Raw genomic sequence first — 21,032 nt, 5'->3', positions numbered from 1 at the left:
AACACACACACACAAACAGCTTCTCATCATCATCATCAGCAGCAGGAGCAGCAGGAGCAGTAACAGTGACAGTGAGGAGCAGCAGCAGCAGCTGTATATTAAGTAGCCATGTGTTTCCTCTGTGAGCAGCAGCTGATTGGCCGAAAAAGAACGAAAGCAGTGGAATGTGACGCCGCCATTCACACGATCAAACAACCCTAATTTAAATAAAACAGTTTATGGTTTTAAGACCCACAATACTGTGATTTGAAGCATGTAGTGGCTGCTGGCACCAGCCAAACATACTAAACTTGAAGCTTGAAAATGGCATTTCACAAAGCTGTGGGTGGATTAGCACTGAGCTGTATCCCTTTAAAAACAACTGACAGCATATGCACGCGCTCATGGGCAGAATTCAGATTCACACATATGCCTTGTTTCCATCAAGTGGAGCTAAGCAGTCTGACCAGGGCTCTACCAATCCAAACCATACTGTAACAATGCATCAGAATACTACAAAAACAAGTAAGAACACAATATATATGTGGCTTAATATGTTTATTATATTCATGAATGTACTTATGATAAATATCATCATTAATATCCATCTTTAGGCACCTTACAGTTAGAGTACACTACAAAAACAATGAGCAAAACAATGAGAACATGCTGTAAACATAGTCATGTTTGTCTCCTGTTTACATTGAGTTATTTGGCGTCTGTTGCTACATGTTTTTATGCACATACTGTATGTGTGAGCACCCATGTGTGTGTGTGTGTGTGGTGCATGTACTTGTCACTGTGTGGACGTGTGTTTTGTGTGCACCTCACACACACCTGTCAGCATGTGACAAAGTTCTTGTGCAACAACGTTGTGTGAGGTTCAGCCTGCATGGTATTCTCTTGTGTAACAGTGCATTGTGTGTCTGTGTCTATGAGTACGTGCCAAACCTTTTAACAGGTACTGCGAGTCCACGGGCTGAGCCAGTCAAGGCAAGTCCTCGGACACCTTGGCATAGTCACCAGATCTCAGTCTGGTTATATCTGGTTATCTGAGCAGGAGACACCGTGGAAAGTTTCCCTCATGCCTCTGGAGGAAAATCCATTCCTTGCCTTCACTCCCTGCAATTATGGAACATACACACTGGAGAGAAACAATAAAGAATCAATATTTCGTAACACTCGGGGGGGTTATTAGAGTCCTGCAGCCAGGGATGTTGATAAGTAAAACACGCCGCTACAGAGCTGGTTAAAAATGACTGGCATCCCTGAATTTCAAGTATATTTTTCAAAATAGATATACAGTTTATGCGGGCAAACAAAAATGAATAAATCTATTTTCTATATTCAGAATATTGAATACACTGTCATTACTTTCTAAATGTGAAATACAAAAATGCAAAAGACTGATAAACAAGAAACAATGGACTGTCTGAAAAGTGACGACGCAACTAGTACTGACCTGTATCCCACTGAACAACAACTGACAGAGATGAAATCTATCACTGCAAACTTCAGAAGGCTTGGAACAGATGATTCGGCAGAGGGCTTCTATGTATTATTTATTTTGTCCTGTAAGTTTGGACATTTAAATTATACTTGTTTACTTGCATAAACTGTACGTCTGAACATATTGGTGTACTTTAAATTCAGGGGTAGCCATAGTGTTGAACACAGCTGTAAAGTCGATGTAGTGATGAGTCTGCAAACAACTTCAGGGCTTGTCCCATCATTTCAGAAAAATCACTAAAAAAGAAAGAAATAACAAATTTTTATATATATATATATATATATATATATATATATATATATATATGTATATATATATATATACTGTATATATCACTAATTATATAGTCACAGAATAACATTTGACTTATAATACAAAGATTTATATGGGATAAATCTTTGTATTATAAGTCATTCATGTGGCCTTTGTCAAGAATATTTTGGGAACGCATGTGAGGATCTTATAAAGTGCATGTTTGACTGTTTCTGACCATATGCAAGTATAAATTAGAGTGACTTAAAATTACCTTTTGTCTTGAAAAAGTTAAGTTTTTTGAAATGTTATAATCTTTAATTCTTGGGACAGAATTGAATTGAACAGGATTGAAACATGTCTACCCACGAAACAACAGCAGACTGCTTGATTAACCTTTCATTACATTACTAAAGCTCTCTAAATAAAAACAAAATAAAGTTAACCTGTCTTTTTCAGTACTATGGTTGTCTGGAATAATCGTGCTGGAACTGGTAGGTTTCCACATGGCTAAGTAGCCACGTAGCTCCTCGCTACTGAGTTTCTGCTGCATTATCATGTAACTCTGTGTAACACAGTGTGTCAACAGTGTCTTTGAACTGTAACATGCAGCGATGTGTTGCAGTGTTTAGTGAGCTTTAGCAGTGATGTCGGCTTGATTTTATTGCCCAGAGTGTGAGCCAGGCTAGCAGCTGTTTGCAGTCTTTATGCTAAGCTAATAAAAGGCAGCTGGCTGTAAATCCATTTTTATGGAGCAGATATGACAGTTCTATCAGCCTCTCGTCTAACACTTTTGGATTTATTCCCCGTAATGTTGAGCTATTTGTTTAATTCCAATATGCAGTTACATTGACTCACAGAAAATGTATTACATCGATAAAAATGGCTTGAAACTGATATTTTGTTTTGGGTTTTTTTTTTCTTTACTACTGGAAACCAGTTCAGCTACTGACATTGTTTTTTCCGACAGTAGATTGAGAAGTGGAGAAATTCCAAACTTAATGGAAGCTTCATCACCCTTCCTCTTCCTCCCGTGGCCTTCACAGACATGGACACAACATCTCCACCCAACTGTGAAATAGCCACTTGTGTCTGAACAACTCCATTTTGACGTGACTGGCACATATACACACACACACACGCACACACGCACACACACACACACACACACACACACACACAAACACACACAATCCTTGGGGCTTTTGTGATCCATGATGACGGACGCTACAGTGATCAATACTATTCAATCAGCTCGCAGGTCTTTGGTGCACTGGTCTCCAGATGCTATCCAAACAATGATTGGCTGGACACAGAAGCACCGGCACACAAATGGAATCCCATTAAATTCCGTTGGCTCTGATAGTGACCCCCGATTTTTTTATTATTATTATTATGATTATTATTATTACATCTCTCTCTCTCATATCTCAACCACAGCTGCTATCTAATCCTCCTCTGATTGACAACTCTCATCCAGGGAAAAAAAAAGATGTTGTTTCCGTGACAACAGCTCATGCTATAATTTATTAAATATCACTCCAGTACGCTGTAATCAGCAGCTGATATTTAGAGGTCAATATACAGGCTACATGATTTTATAATGTATTTACACTCGTGGACGCAGTGACAGAGAGGATGACGATGATCTGAGGAACAGCTGTTTAGTTTCAGGACGGACACGTGTGCTTTGAAGTGCATTTCAAATACCTATTACATAAACAGTGAGTGGCCATTAATTCACATTGACAGCAGAGATCTGACTCTCTCACGGGAGATAAATAGGACACAGTGTATCTTCGTACACACACACAACATTTTCACGACGAGCGTCTGCGCACGGCACGTCTCTCTACACAATTTTCAATATATCTCAAAATAGTCTTCAAGCAGAAACATGGAGGGCAGAGAAAGCAATAAAGAGACACAGAGGGGAGGAAATGAAAAACGCTCCTCTTTTGTTATCTGTGATATCATTTCTTCTTTTTCCTCTCCTCATCAGTGCTGAGGAATTTCAAATCATTGACATCTCTGGGAAGAGGCTGTTGCTCCTCCTGCACCTTGCGTCATTTTTCAGCCGTTCCACTTTTGGTTTCCCAAATCCGTTAACCTACAAGCACAGACATTTCAGGGACACTGAGGGAATTTCCATTCTCACGTACTAACCCTCCATGGGTTCTGCTTCACCGCCTCAGATTGCTTCTCACAACTTAACTGTTACTAATGCAATGCCAGGTTCAGTGGTTACTCCCCTACTAAGTGTTTTTTACAGTGTAATGTTCTCTCAGGCTCTAAAGTCTACACTAAAGACAGTGATCCACAATATGGAAAGGGAACTTTTACAGGAGAGCGAGAGAGAAAAAGCACTGAAAGATACTCATCGTCGTGTCATCCTCCTCTGGTTCTGTGATGAGATTATGAGAAAGTATAAGAAGGAAGAGGAGTAGCAGACATCTGAAGATGTGGCAGAACCAGACGTGGGAGTGTTTACACGTGTGCCACAAAGATGGAGCTAACATGCCACTTACAGACCACAAGACTGTGGGTTACACTGCAGGTGTCACTCTTTACTGTAGGAGTTGCTTTGAGAGTTCCAAGTATCGTCCAACCTCATGGCAATGGCATCGCTTTGTTTTTAAAATGCTCTCATGACACCGTCGCTAAGAAAACCTTTGATTCTGGATCGAGGGTACACAGTAAATGTCTGGTTTTTTTTTGGCTTTGTTCTAGAAGGAACGGGAGTAAAGGGATGTAGGAGAGGAGTGGAAGAGTTGTAGTGTGAGAGGTATGATGGAGGTTTGGCTGCAAAGGTCAAAAATGACTGGAGATGGGACGTCTTGTAATGGAAACTATTGGTCGGACTCCAGGAATCTGTGAGTTGTCGGGACTGCGAGGAAACAGCGAGTCAGAACTTGTGGGAGCCTTTTTTTCAGGAGTGGCTGTGGAGGAAAAGTCGTCATGTAATTTTCCAGATCAGTCTTTGAAGGCAGAAAGCAAAGGTGTGCGGGTGGAAAGCTGCGCTTAGTCCAGGGAGAAGTCCGGGGAAATCATGTACCAGGTGGACGTTGGTGTTGTGGGTGGAAGGTGGCATCTGCGTGGTTTCTGTGACCGGCTGTCCCACTCTGTCAGACTACGGTGAGGATGGAGTGCACTCCAGGGAGGCTGTAAAAAGAAAAAGAGAAGACAAGAAAACTTTAATGAGCAAATAACAAAAAAAAGAGGATTGTGTGTGTTAGAAGGAGTGGAAAGAGGAGGCAAAAGTTAGATGAAAACAGCAGAGCACCGAGTGGAAACAATGGCGAATATCCTAAGAACAGTGGGAAGTGAGTGCAAAACCAAACTGAGAGGAAATTAAGAAGTTGAGATCAAACAGCAAGAGGAAGAAAAAAAATGGAGAAAGTGCCGAGATAACAAGCACGAGCACACTGAAGCATAAAAATGGATCAGGGGGATGGAATTAGAAAAAACAGAGGGAGAGAGGAGGGAGATAAGAGAGACAGGATAAAAGAGAGAGAGGGTGAATAAAAAGACGGGAGACATAATTATAAAATGGCACAAGAAAATCAATGCAGTGGGCATCATTGTGCTCGCAGGCGGCGTACAAAAGAAGAGCAACAGAGTGTCCATCACACACACACACACACACCAGCACATGCCAGTGTCACACACACACTCACACACACACACACACACACACTCAGAGGCATTTAAAATGCAGAGTGAAGACGAGCAGGATGAGTGAGGCAGATGAAGCGGAGAGAGACAAGTGACATTTAGAGCTCAGCCGGAGCATGTGATGACAAGGCACAAAGATACATGTCAGCCTCCACTCTGACAACAGCCTGTGTGTGTGTGTGCGTGCGTGTGTGTGTGTGTGTGTGTGTGTGTGTGTGTGCGTGTGTGTGCGTGTGTGTGTGCGTGTGTAGAAAGGAAACAGATTTGTGATTTCATACATTCTTCCTCTTCTCTTCAGCTCCACCCATGGGAGCTGAAGCTTGGGGCGGAGAGCCAGCACAGTGCTGGAAATTCATGTTAGCATTTTAAAAGTCGGGGCTGCAGGGAAGTTGTATCGCTGTAAAAGTCTGCTTATAGACTTTCTTTTAGTCGCTCTTTAACTTCCATTTGAAAAAGGACAGAAGGGAAATAACAAGATACTGTTGTTCAAAGGGAACGACTGTTTCACTTTCTTGCATATGAGGCCTGCAACATAAAGCAATAACATGAGCTGTACACACCTCAGATATAAAGCAATACAAGCTATAAGCCAATGTATGAAGGTGGGCTGAGAAGTTTATAGGTTGATGCAAATGAGTTTATTTCTCAGCATCGTCTTCCCTGCGCTCTACATACTTCTTCATACTTCTGTGTTACAGAAGCTCAGGCTGTCAAAAAAAGTCCTCAACAGCAGATATTTCCACTGCTTTTTTTGTCTCTGGCTAAAAGGCCAACACTCATCCTGGATTAGGAAACTTTGTAGAAAACTTTTGCTTCAAAACAAAATAAGGCCAAGTTCTCCTACGACACAATCAACAATCAGCCGGTGTGTTTTTGAACACGGGTCAAAAGCTGTGGCGCCCACTGAGCTGAAACCTCTGCCATGCCAGGTTTGTTGTGTAGAATGTTCTGTACTCATTATCTGTATACGTGTGTCATCCATCACCATCAGTGTTGTCTTGGGTGGTGGCTGTAGCAGGATGTCCGGACCTTTGGTCAAGGCTCTCCTTACCGCTCTTGAATTCAGCTGCCCACTATTGCGAGGTTGATAACGCTGGAGCATCAGCCCCTAACGTAGCACCCATGTCAGCATGACTGTCCTTGGTGGCTCAGCCCTTTTTCTGCAGATGGTTTGGTAACACCATGGTGCAAATGTCTCCTGTACTAACATTCAGAGTCCTCAATTAGAAGGAAACAATGCAGCAGGCCTAAGTATTGCAAATGGTTGAATTTATCCTAAGGAGTTCCTCCCCCTTAGTCCCTTATGAATGTTTCAGCTGAACCTTGTATTGTAGATTAAATTACATTTGTTGTTTTTCTGTGTCCACTTATACTATTTTGGTAAGGCTGGCAGAAACTTTCCCATTTATTGGGTATTCTCATATTGTTATGATGACTACAAAGCAATATATTGTGCACCTCTATCACTTATCCACAAACTCGACAACAGCTTTTTATCTAACGCCTTATTTTAATTTTATTTTCACTCACTTTTTCCAAATCATTCCAAATCACTATTTCACTTATGATCAGGGAAAATAGTCAAGTCACTACTTTGTTTATTAAGCAGTAATAAATATGTACAAATGTGGTCATAAAAACCTGGCATTAGTAGTACATTGTCCTATAAGAATACACATTAATAGTAATGTGATATATGCAAATTTAAAAAAAAACTGGTTGGTAAAAGAAAGTGTAACGTGTCACAATCCACAGGAACCTTGGACTTGTTTACTTGCTCTACTCACAATTCATTCAGTCCTGAGTGAGTGTGCATTTCCACTTGTTCTGCATTCACACGTGCACTGAAGAGTCAATATAGGGGGTGAGAGTGCACGTTTCCCTTCCGAGATTCTTGTTACATTTCCAGATAAATGTCTGAGTGAGAACAAAGCAGCAGCAACACATCTGGAAAATTCAACATCCTCGATCCAGAGACCCTATTTCAACTGAAACTGATAATCTCCTGCTGTGTTCTACAAAATGTAAACATCAAACCTTTTATAAACCAAATGTTATCGACATCAGCTTTGACGTCTCAAAGCTGCAGCAGCAGTCAAACTTTTTCTTTTCCTCAAGTGTAAAACACCGGTCCATCAAACTTTTCCAGCCAAGTGAAATAAAACACATCTGCTGACTGACATACAAACATCTGGACTCTGTTATATAACTTCATACACAAGGCCTCTGCACCTCTGCAGCTTTATAACTCAACTCAAACACACACTTGAACTGTGCAGATATTCATCATTGTTCACTCATCCATCTATCTATCTATCTATCTATCTATCTATCTATCTATCTATCTATCTATCTATCTATCTATCTATCTATCTATCTATCTATCTATCTATCTATCTATCTATCTATCTATCCCTAAAACCAGGTTTAAGGTCCCTTAAAAAAAAACCTTTAAAGTCGTGGGGCCCAGACAAAATGTCCCCACAAAGATAGGTTTGTATGTTTTTTGGACCTCACAAAGATGTAAATACAAGTACACACACACACACACACACACACACACACACACACACACACACACAGAGCGACATGTTCATTTCAAGGCTAGTTAGCATCCATGAGCAGACACCAGAGGCTACATTATTTGCAGTGTCATACAAACACAGAGAACTCTGAATATTCATTTCATGGGTTGTTTACACAGATTCTCACATACTCACATATTTTGTATACACTTGCACAAATACACACATTATTTGGAGTCAGCAGTGAATGGAGAGCAGGCCTGGGGGGTGCAGTTCAGGGACACACACAATTTACGTCAGAAAATGAGTGTTGTCTCTCTCTTACACACACAATTAAATAAAACACACACATTTGAAATACAGGATACTTTGTGAAATAGAAAAGGATGTTTCTGATGATGATCAAAGGGATTATTGGTCTCATAAAACTATGCATGCTTTCATGATGTTTATGTGAACATATTTTGTTAAATCTGGTTAAACAGTTCTATTTGTTTTGTTTTTAAAAACCATCCTGCTCATCCTGCAGCCGCAGTCGCTTCAGTCTTCAAGGACAGAAAAGACCAAATCACTCAGAAAATCCTTTCTTTAACATAATTACTATAATCTGCCCAACCGATGAAACGGGCCGGTGTGTGAATGCCTCCTTGACAGTGTGTGTGTGTGTGTGTGTGTGTGTGTGTGTGTGTGTGTGAATATAACTTGGGCATGTTTCTGCGGTGTGTAATTGCATGTCTGTGTGTGAGAATGAGAGGCAAAGAGCACTCGCTCTGTCTCCAGTTATTAAACTAACCAATTACAAAGCCCATTCATCAAGTTTACGTCGCAAACAAAGGGAGAGTTGATCTATTATTAATTCACACACTCAGATTCAGACTCAGGTGTTCACACACACACACACACACACACACACACACACACACAGACAGACAGATCCAGCTCCTGCGGTCCGCAGTGGCTCGTCCTCCGTGTGCCACCAGCACAAATGATGAATGTGATATGCTATTATTAACTGATGAGATGAGCAGCTTTTCTCACACCAGCAGTCAAAATGTCTGCATCATCAAAGTGTCTCTCTCTCGTGTCTCTCGTGTCTCTGGTCCAGGCTCCGGCCTATTCTTTTATAATCAGTCCTGTCTTGCTTGTTTAATCAGAGCACACTCGGAGTGTGTGTCCATCATTACGCTGGACGCCATGTCTCGTAATGAGAATGTGGAAGAGACATAACTGAAACGGTCCATCCTGCTTTGATCAGTGTTGAGGTTGTTGGCCCTTTTTCACCGACGGAAACTGTGAGATTTTATATTTTTCCCTTAAAGTCAATAAATGGAATCATTAAAAATCCATATAATAAAAAGGATGGACACGTTTAAGAAAAGAAACAAAGCAATAGGGATTACATTCATACATAAATGTTTTTTAGCATTTGAGCATTCTATTCTATTTTATTCTATTCCATAAAATTGTAAAAATGAACGTTGTTTTAACTTCTGATTATAATGTTTGTTGTTTGTTTTTTCAAATGTACCAATTTTTTTTTTTAACAGAGACCTTTCAAATAAAATAAAATACATACATGTTGCTAAAGATGCTCATCCTTGACAGCATCAAGATAATAATCTATAAGTATATTATTATTACATATGTGTGATGGGTTTGTCAGTGACGTAAAACACTTTTATACGTTAAAGGGGCAGCGCAGTAATATAGTGGGTGTGAAACAGAAAGCAGTGGTAATGAGTCCTTCAATCACATCCCCAGTTTAAAGAGGAAACAATGGATATTAGGGAGGATAACGTGTTTGTAAAGGTCACTGTCGACTCAAGATTCAAGCACTGAAGTGTGAAAACCACAGAGGTGCGTTTAAAATCACAAGGCACCAAAAACAAAAAAAGCAGAGTTCAAATAGCTAACCAAGCAATAACCGATCAGATAAGAAATAAAAGCAAAAGAATCAAAGAAAATACGTTGAGATATTATTGGCAGGGAAACCATTTCACCCCAGTTTTCATCTAAACAGCACAGATTATTATTGCATCAGTAAAAACGGAGGAAGAAGTCGTCCAACACAGACTTTGAGCAGTGGTTCCAAAGTTTTCTTGGCTCATGACCCATTAAAACAAAACATGTGGACGCTCATCAAAGGTCACGACCTCCATGTGGACATGATTTGTGAGCACTTCAAAAAAAGATGGATCGAGGTGATTTTCACAGAAGTCAAATATTTCAAAGATGGAAACTCAAATTGCAACTGACTGTTAGTGTCTATGTGATTCAATTCTGGTACTAGTGGATTCTGCAAATCCAGATTTGTTTTGCCAATTAATTACCAACTCTGGGCAACAACAGAAAAGAAACCATCTCTCTGGTGGCCGCCGTGTTGGATGTATACAAAAGCTGCTAGACGTTGCTTCTCTGTTGTTAAGCCCGCCTCTTGCGCACCAGAGGTCTGTGATTGGTTCCCATTTTTGGAAGATTCTGAATTTGGCCAAAATGACATTGTCTGCAGAGCGAAAGCAGACTGCTGGCAGAGTCATCTGGGCTCACACACAAAAGCAGAACCTGTAAGAGCTACGACCTGGGAGTCACGGGTCAATGATCGCCTGACACATCATCATCATCATCATCATCATCATCCTCACATTCTTGCTTCATTCACACTGGAGTACAACAATCACTGCTGCGGTCTGAGTGCCACGACCTGACCAGCAGACCATAATCACACAAGGTCACAAGATAAACTCTTGTCATTGATTTAGTTATCGATTATGTTAAGTTTGCTGGACTTCCACCACTAAGGTGCAGTAGTTGAATCAGCGAGGTCATGACTCCTCGGATGATTTATTTGAGGGAAAGTTCATGCATGTAGACGTATCCGTGTCTGTGACGCTCACATCGTGTTTAGACTGCGAGTGTTCAAAATAGGTCATGTTACTCTGCCTGCTTCTTTTCCTGCCCTGATTTCAACAACATAAACAAGTGATGGGGAAGTTTTTCCCTCCCCTCCCCTCCCTCTCTCCCTCCCCTCCCTCTCCATCTATCGCTTTAAAGTAGAGCTCCTCATCTGCATAACCCAGTGAGGTTAAGTAAATAACTCTATTTTATGCAGAGCAAGAGACAGAGGGATGGCTGCTCTCAAAGTGCCCGTGTTTTGGTATTCTAACTTGTGTCAAGTCGGATTTGCTTGGTACCGCGCCACCTGCCAACACGTGCACTGACTGCACGCACACACACACACATGCACACGCCTCAGCTGCTCAGTGGGGGACTGTCAAGCTGAGCCTGGTGCTGTTTCTTCACTGTGCTGCTCTATCATGCAGGATACTGTATCTCTGCCTGACACAGAGCTGTCAGAGCCTTCAGGGCTTAAAGATGACGAAGCACAGGAGGGAAAAAAAAAAAAAAGTGGAACAGTAAAAACAAGGCCTTCAATTATTTCAGTGCATGTACGCTGATGTCTTCATGCGTCCATGTGTATGTGTGTACGGATGAGTCGGTGCAGTACTCGGATACTGAGCCAGGATTCTGTGATCGGCATCCGTCTGAGACCCTACAGCCACACGGAAACGGAAGGAAACGGAAAGAAGTGTTTGTACAATGCTGTAGTACATATGTCGGGCCTGTATGTGGCGCTACTGTACTGCTGCTACAACAAAAACTGGAGAAGAAGAAGACGTTGAGCACGCATAATATGGCGTGCACGCTATAAAGCTTTATTTATTATACAGTCACAGAAAGAGACAGAGCAAGGCGACCACAGATGGAATACTTCACCCCATCACACAAAACAAGCCTCTGTCGGCCTCTGTTGGTCATATTGGCAAGTGCGGAAACACAAACAGACAGACAGACAGACAGACAGAGCCACTAAAAACAATACTTACAATAGAAAACAATAGAAAGCCAGGACGACTAAAGAAATACAAACATAAGTTATCATAAAGCGAACAGACCAAACAATCTCCAAACACAAGAAGCCAGCGATGAACAAACCAGAAAAACAAACATTAAAGGGCTCCCACAATGCCATTATACCGTGTGGATAAAATCATCAGTCTAATTCTTGTCAAATCATCATCATTGCATCAGATATCGACAGTGTGATATGATCTGTAAATCCCAAATAGTTCAGTTAGCAGTTGCATTAACCTCAGTTAACAGCGAACGAGCGTTTTCTTGCCTATTTCGATTGCAAATGAGATTACAGCCTGTAATCTAAACGCCTCTAGTTGCATTTGGTCATTTAATGTAATATTGCAAAGCAATAATCAAGACATCATGTGGATTATATTGGTGGGGTTTATTCATTCTCGGCTAAACTTCACGGTCAACCTTGGAAAAGATAATCTGACAGAAAAACCATTGGTTTACATTCCCATTTCTATCAATCTCGCAGCATTTGCAGCCTCCATCAGCAAATACATGTCGAGTTTCTTACTTATGGTTCTTATGTGAACACATTTGGAACAGCTCAATGACGACTGAGCAAACTTTATATGCAGAGCTTTATATGCTCTGTGCAGAGGAAACAATCCAAATACATCATTAGTTCATTGACAATATCCTGAACTAATGAATTGCTAAGAGAATTAAAGCAGTATATATATGTATCAGATATCAGAGATATATCAGATGAAAGATTGTATCTATATCGCCTATTGCTACAGGCTACACTTTTAAAAATGTGGTTTATTGTCATTTTCTTGTGTGTATGACACATGATACACCTGATGAGCAAAAGCAAGAAAAAGTGAGTTTATGAAGACGGAGGATGACGGATGTTGACCCAGAGACGGTGAGCGAGAGAACTATGAACCATCTTCTCAGAGTTCCCAGGTTCCTGCTGCTGACACTGATAAATACCTGAGGACTGGGACACAGGCAGCTGAGAGTGTGGCTATGCCGTCATTAACCTTGTAAAACCTCACGTCTGTGCCCGTGATTAACGGCACCCCATTATGTGCTATTAAACAGCAGCAGAGGAGGGGCCTGTCCTCAGAGTTGCCGTGGTACGACGACGTCAAAAATTCAGACCTTAACTTTTTACACGAGACATTAGATGGCCGGTTGCAGAATTGTTGGACAGTTTGGACGGCGTGTCCTCAGAGGACGACGAGTGACACATGAGCTAAACGTCGTCAGGAGGGCACACACCAAAGCAGAGGTCTCAAACGTGTGGCGTGCGGGCTACAAAAACCCCACAATTCAATATCATGTTATAATGAAAACTGCCCAGCAACCATGCTCATGGTAAATTATATTTGTTAGCAATTGGCTTAAACAGTTATCCATACTGGGTAACACTTGAGATTAGGGAACACATATTCACCATTAATGAGTTGCTTATTAGTAACATATTGGCGCTTAATTAGTCATTATTAAGTACTTATTTATGCCTTATTCTGCATGGCCTTATTATACAACCAGTAAGCCATTAACCAAGAGTTTTCCCTTCGTATATGAATTATGATCTGAAGATGCTTTGCTTAGTATGGACTTTATAAGGTGGTAGTATCAGGGAGAATAGTTATTCTCCCTTAATAACACCTAATGAATATGGTCTGTTCTTACATAATATGTGTTAATAGTGTCCAAATAACTCTAAATGAAGTCTTTGTTACTTAGAATATGTTATAAAGTTCATACTAAGCAAAGCCCACTAAGTCCGTTATTCATATACAATAACTTCCTTACCATTAGGTTATTAAGGGGAAAACTCTTAGTTATTGTATAATAAGGCCATGCAGAATAAGGCATTAATAAGTGTTAATAATGACTCATTAAGAGCCAATATGTTACTAATTTGCATGCTAATAAGCAACTCATTAATGGTGAATATGTGTTACCCAATAGTTTTAGAATACTAATTTAATGTGATATTTATCACATAAAGCGGCAGAGGGTGCTCTGTTTTGGTACGAAATATTTAGAGTAATAATAAATGATTATCTTGAAAGTAATAGCATGTATTATGTAATATTTGATTGAAATAGATTTAAATGACCCCTGTCCTCGTCGTCTGTGGTCAATGCAGACTGTGCAGCTGTTGATCATCATCATCTTACGTCAGGACGCTGTGACTCACGCATGTTCCCGCCTCCTGTCTTATTCAAGGATTGCTATTTTTTAGTTTTTTGATGTTTTTCCCCAAAAGAAAGTGGAATCCCTGTGGAGAGCTCTGTGATAAGCAAAATACTCCGACACAGAAAGGATGCTTTTATCATATGAAAGGCGTGCGTGAGAAGAAAGAGACGGAGGGAGAAATGGGAAACGGATAAAGCGAGAAGAAGAGGTGCTGAGATAGTGATATCTGTGTGTGTGTGTGTGTGTGTGTGTGTAGAGAAGGGCTGGGCAGGCAGCAGAGGAAGATTAAGGCAGAGTTGTATTCTCTGATGTGGCCTCTGTGTTGGCTCATCACGGCTCCTGCTCCAAGGATTACTGCATTTACACTTCAGTTTAAAAATAGCTGCTGTGATAATTTATTTAGCTGGAGCACGGCATCCAGCATTGTCAACCCAGAGAATAGAATTATGTGTCTCTGTGAGATTCTTCCTCCCCTGTTCTCACTTTTCATCCAAGCTGTGATATTCTCTCCCTTTTCTCAGTGCCTTGTCTTGATCTTCAAATTCCCACTGAAACTCACACTTTCAGAAAATCACAAATAAAGCACAATGTGTCTGTTTAGCAGCACAAATATAATCATGGGAAATGTTACCACTGGAAAGTGGCTGTAAATGTTGATTACAAAGATGTGTAATACCCTTTGACTCAATGCTATCAGTTAAAAGTGGAAGAAGGTTTCCTCATAATGCACCAGATATGTATGATATATATATGTTTATATAATTAGCACTCAAGCAGTGTGTTTTTTTCAAATAAATGGTGAGGATCATTCAAAATGATTATAATAATGTAATCATTTATTGTGCTGGTGGTCAGGTAACTCATGTGTTTCTATCTTTCTTATGTGATGGGATTAGAGTGGGTGTGGCTCAACACCTCACTGCACTATAAGTGTGGTTAATAATTTAACATTTATCTACAGCTTATTCTTGTTTACACTCATTTACATAGGAATGAATTACATAGGAACTCACTTTTCTTGTATGACCTACAGTGATAGTCTGCAGTCACAAATACTGTCATGATTACACTCATCTGCTTATTTATCAATATTCTCCCTCTGTGAAGACAAAGTCATCAAACCAAACCTCAGCAGTTTACTCATAAACCATCATTAATAGAGTTTTCAGTTGTCAGACAGCATTAATGTTTACAGCTAAAGGCAATGATTATGATTCTTAAATTAAACTATTTCTTTTAAAAAAAACTATTTAAAGAGCCATCATTAAATACTCAATTATATTTACTTCCATTAGCATTTACACAAAATGGAACAAATACAGAAATCTAAATCCTTTGCAATCAAAATAGCATTTTCATTTTCAAGCATTTAGGGTTTATAGCCAGAATTTACATATATTTGCATTAGTGTATTAGTATAAATGCATAATGGCTTTAATATAAAGAATGATTTGGCTATTGTAGCTTTAGAATAAGCCTTACATATATATACTAAAGGCAAGTGTGACACTATACACCTTTATATTATACTTAGGTCACTGTAGAAATACAAGTATGTGTTCCTTGAAGAAGACTCATGTTTCAATGGGAGATCATGTATGAATTAAAAACATTTTGAAATTAGCATAACTGCGACACTCCTAATGCGAGGACAACCCTCCAAGGCCAGTGATATCGTGCTCAAGTGAAGAAAGCAAGTCAATTACTATTCTTCTATCCAATTTGCCCTTGGGAAATTCTTTTTGAGGTTTCTCCAAGTGTACTTGAAAGACAATTATCTCATTCAAGTCGCTCGGCGGATACAGCAGCCTATCAAGACTGAACGGGCCATCTTCAAAGTCAACAGCTCTTAAAACATAACTTATGAGATGCCTTCAAAGAGTGCATAGAAACGCTTGGTTGCTATTTCAGATCAGGGGGAAAAGTGCTTGAGTATAGCTGAGGTTCAAGTGGATCATCAGTCTTTGTGGCACAGCCAATCTCGGTCTCTGTAGAAATGTGATGACTCCACGGCAGTGATGTTAAAAAGTGGGGCCGCGTGAGGAAGTGCGCATCAGGAGAGCGATCGCAATGCATCCCACTCAGCATACTCGCGTTTTTCTCTCATCCTCTTAAAGTCTCACGACACGACGCCAGGAGCTGTGGGTGAATAATGACGACCTCGCGTGGCGCCGCTCCTCAGAAACACCCACAACTCCGATTGACCTTTGTTCGTGCCTGGACGGGAGCTTTTTTCTCTGTCTGCTTTCTGCTCTTGTGGTGAGATGGTGCCACTGCATGCGGCTCATTCACCACCACGTCAGAGACCGGTGCTTTAGAGAGACACTCTCTGTCTTCGTGAAGTGCCACATACAGTATATTTATGTCATTTCATTCATTATCTACCACTTTCTCCTCCACATGAGGGCCAATCCCAGCTGTGAGGGTGAAAGGTGACGTACACCGTGGACAGGTGTCCATCGCACGGCCGACATACAGAGACCAACCATTCACTCTCACACCTACGGTCAATTTAGGTTCAAATAACCTCCGCATGACTGTGAGAGGAAAGCCGGACTGTGTTGTGAACGGGGGTATTTTTCCTGTAATGTAACATTGGTAGCCACTCCACCACCGAGTGGCTCTTTCCAACCTTGTGAGGAATTTTAACACTTTGGATGAAACTAAAGTCATCAAGCAGCTATAATATTAATTATGGGATGAAAAGTTTGTTTTGTTTTTGCTGTTTAACCCGTGGCTGATCACATATGGACGGCCCTCACTAGATCAGAAAGCTAAATAAGAATTTTCCTAAGATTTTTAAGTGTTTTTAACTGATCTACAGTTCGGCATTGTTCCATTTGATTCTTGTGTCGGACGTTGCACTCACGACTCTTCCAGCGACGACACTCTCTGACCAATCAGTGGCCGGCAGTCATTGTCACATTTTAGTATCGGGTTACTATCAGTGATCATTATTATTATCACTAATGGAAAAGCACCAAAAACAAGCACAGTCCAGTCAAGCCAAGTAGAGCTAGAACTGCATTATGGAAAAGTGCCATTAGTTTAACATGGTAAAAGGTTTCTGTTTAAATCAGAAAAGATGTGGATTTGAAGGGGTAAAAAAAACAAACCTCTACACACTCTCTCAAACGCCCTGAGATACAGCATTTCTGTCTTGATCTACAGGCCCATACTCACTTTATTGTGTGCAGAAATGTTGAGACTTGACAGGCCAAAATAAGTTATTTTATTCATCAAAGTGCTGCACACACTGTCAGGGAGGCTGTTTGGCTTCAGAAGATTGTTTTTAAGGCTGAGGAAATTCTTTAGAGAAGTAAAAAGTCAAAACAAGAAAAAGGAAGGAGAAGATTTAAAAGCAGACCAGTGACACTGGAGTGACATATTTGTATTATTATTATTATTATCATCATTATTTATTTTCTTTAATACCAATGCTGCTAAATTTCATTTATATGTTCATTTATTTTCACACCTATAGTCTCCACTAGACTTTGTACGATATGGGACTCGGTTCTAACGGGGGTTAGGATTTAAATCTAGGATTGAGTTAGTTTAAGCCAATGAACAGCATATTATCTATCTATATAATCATTATATCACAACAGTAGCTTCTAGTTGAAGGTAGGAAGAGACCTGCGATAGGCATGAGCGTTAAGAACTGTCAAGACAAAGGCCTCCCTCTACGGCTTTCTAAAGTGATTTTTGTAGTTGAACCATTTTATTTAATATGATAGAGTGTGTTATTTCGTTTTTATAAGCTGAGACAGTTTCTTAGTGTTTTCCCACCCTTGCAATTTCCATTTAATCTGACTCCTGACATCTTCTTTGTCCCTGAAGGCACCATTGCCACTGATGGCATCATTATCCTCTTTCACACACTGACAACATGAAAATACTGCTTTCACCATCTGGTTGACGCCATTTTCAAAGGTACTATTACATCTATACATCCCAGTCTCAATCTAACCAGTGTAAGAGATGGATTGAAGACATTCAGAGGCTATAACACTTCTATAGGGACACATTGTCTATATTCTATGCATAAATCTGTGTGGAATTGAAACACATTGACATAAACGACCATGAAAAATCTCAGTCTCAGGATCACAGTTTGTCTGTAAATGAAATCACAAATACATTCTGCAAGCACATGTTTCTGCCAGTGCATTCAAAATAGTAGTTAGAGGTTGATATGGACAATTTAATGAACTCTCATTATGATGTGAAAAGTGACTGGTGATTTAATTCATTCTGCATCAACGACAGAAAGGACAGTAAAGCAGAGTGCTGGAAGAGGAAAAGTTGAATTATTAGACTAATTAGAACATCATGACATTGTGGTGTTCTGCTGTCTGTTCCCAGCACCCTAAAACACGTTTTCTTTTATGTGTTGTTGTTTTCTGGAGTTTCATTCACCCACTACATATTATTTATTGTATATGCAGCATAGTCACTGCTACAGAGGGCTTTTCCCAGCAGAGATGCACTGCCTCCCTGCCACTCTCCTCCTGCTCCTCCAGCCACTAATGCAGAAACAAAGAAAGCTGATTCTTCAGCTCACACCTGCAGAGCTAATCATGTCACCTGGCTGCTCCTGCTGCTCTACCCTCTCAGCTGGCTGCCCAAACCACACCCACCTCCATCTCCACAGTAAAATTGCATTTAATTGCATATTACAATTTTAAAACCTAGTGCAACAACACACACATCCACAGTACACATAATAAAATCTTTACCAGCATCTTGTAACTGCTGCATCGTCTCCTGCCACATTTCCCTCAAGCACTGATTACACTTTAAAAGCCCTCGGAAGTCTTTTGAAAATCAACCTAAATAGACTTCAGGGTCATTGAAAGAAGTGAAGTTGATATTTAGGTAAATGTCTCCCTTGTTAGTTACAATGGAGTCCTAATTACTAGCGGTGTTGTGGACACTGTCCACTGTCTGTCCACTGTTGACATGAGATTCCATGCAGAACAACGTGATGTCTGGGATCTCGTTCTCAGCAAAATATTTTACAAAGACCGACTTTGACCAAGATCAAATCACAATCACTTGTCCAGAAGCAGAGCGTGCTGCAAATCAATAAAAGTGGACGCCATGGATGAAGAGAAAATAATAATGTCTGTAGAAAGCAACTCACACACATCGTACACTGTAAGAAAGCTGAGGAACTAAATCTGCAGTGCTGTCAATGCCACCTACAGTTGCTCTGCAAGCAACATATTCAGGAACATGCAGATTTTTTATGGAATTTTCTCTGATATGAGTTCATTCCGTCATTCAAAAATGATAAAAGTCACTGGATGTAAAATCCCATACTTTTGGGGTTTCGAGTTAAAGCTCTTGCCTCAGATAACGCCTGTGAGTTTCAACACTTTCTTTTCAAAAAGTACATTTTGTTGAATCCACTCCGCCTCCATCCAACCACCTTATCTCCACGACGTCTGTGTGAGCCATTCAGTAGATTCCCCACACTACATCTCAACAACCCCCAGAGAACAGGAGTTCTCGAGAGAATGTTCAGAAGCTGTGTGGACACCTGTTGCATTTGATTTGTTTGGGAGGAGAGTGCAACTCAGATAATGATAGAAGTGTTAAAGGAACAGCAGTCGTGTATCTAGGCAAAAAGGGAGGAGCATTGTTTTCCCTGCTTGACAGATGTGATGTTTTGAAGACATGACCGTTGCTGATGGGGAACTCTGAGCTTTTGTTTCACAACACAAACCGCTGGCTCTACACAAAACAAAATCAATCATTTCCAATGAAAAATGGCTTTACTTTACAAACACTATGTGATTGTAAAGTAAAGGGTTTTTCTAGAGTAATGGACCCATAGAGAATTATCACTGGACTGTAGCTCTTGACCAGCCAGCGGAGCCGTGCAGATCAGAGCACATCTGTTCTGCAACCAGTGTATTTTGGGTTGTTAGGGTGAAACACTCGATGTCAGTGATGTCAGTATCTCTTCTCTTAGCCAGACAATTGTGCCACCAGGGTATCTGATTCCCGTCGGGGTATTTGGTGGCTTGGATCTTGTTCCGATCATTCAGCTGACTCTTAAGGACCTTGTTTGGTTATAGCAGATCTCCTTGTCACACATCACATCTGTGTTGCGCTCTCTCCACCGGCTTCCTATTCGTTTTAGGATTGATTTTAAAATGTTATTGTTGGTTTTTAAAGCTCTTAATGGTTTGGCACCATCTTACATCTCAGAACTTATTTTTCTTCACACTCCATCCCGAGCTCTGAGATCTAATAACAGGCTGATTTTAAAGGAACCAAACTCCCGACTAAAAACCCAGGGCCTTTTCTGTAGCTGCCCTTAAACTTTGGAACGGGTTACCCATGGAGATTAACTCTGCCCCACCATTCAACATTTTAAATCGCTTTTAAAGACCCACCTCTTCTCTTTGACCTTCACCTCAGGACAGAAATAGTCAACCCAGACACTTCTGTGTAGTTTCTACCATTTGACTATTCTATTATGTCACTATTTTACTTTTATTTTTCTATTGATTTTATTTTGTATACCTTTTATGCTGTTATGCTGTTGTGCTGTTGTTGACTTGACTTGTGGAACCTCCAGGAATCTGTAGCTGTCTCGCACATCTACAATGTTGCCTTCAGGTAGTTCCACTCCATCCAATAAACTTCCTCTATTTCTTCTTTTATCCTGCGTCATTTATCAAGTCTGAATGACATTCGAATGTCTTCCTGGATCGTGGTGAGGTGGATCAGTGAGTTAATGTCTCGCTCACACTTGGCAGCTTCATGTCATCCATGTGGAGGAGATGCCTGATTGTTGTCCCGCCTCTGAATCAGTATTCACAGCCACTCTTTGGAGTACGCAGCATCTCTTTGGTATATTCCGCTTTTGATTTCAACTTGCTCACAACAGTTGTTTTCCATAGTCCCATTAAGTTCTTGATGAAGGCTCTTCATTGAATCGCCTCAAGCCCTCCAGTATCCAGGTGTGTGGCATTGCGTCGTAGGCTTTC

General features: G+C 40.5%; 1 protein-coding gene across 2 annotated transcripts in view; it reads right to left on the bottom strand.

Moving 5' to 3' along the window:
- Nucleotides 1–3,389: 3,389 nt before the first annotated feature.
- Nucleotides 3,390–21,032, bottom strand: part of samd12 (sterile alpha motif domain containing 12) — a 118,263-nt gene continuing 100,620 nt past the window's right edge. For both annotated transcript variants that reach the window (XM_058618946.1, XM_058618945.1), the window contains one exon: nt 3,390–4,903. In XM_058618946.1, the coding sequence (XP_058474929.1) occupies nt 4,872–4,903 (32 nt within the window). In that variant the 3' untranslated portion in view covers nt 3,390–4,871. The remainder of the gene's footprint in view (nt 4,904–21,032) is intronic.

Source organism: Solea solea, chromosome 20 (assembly GCF_958295425.1).
Source record: "Solea solea chromosome 20, fSolSol10.1, whole genome shotgun sequence".
Taxonomy (NCBI): Eukaryota; Metazoa; Chordata; class Actinopteri; order Pleuronectiformes; family Soleidae; genus Solea; species Solea solea.
This window is presented reverse-complemented; position numbering and strand designations above follow the sequence as displayed.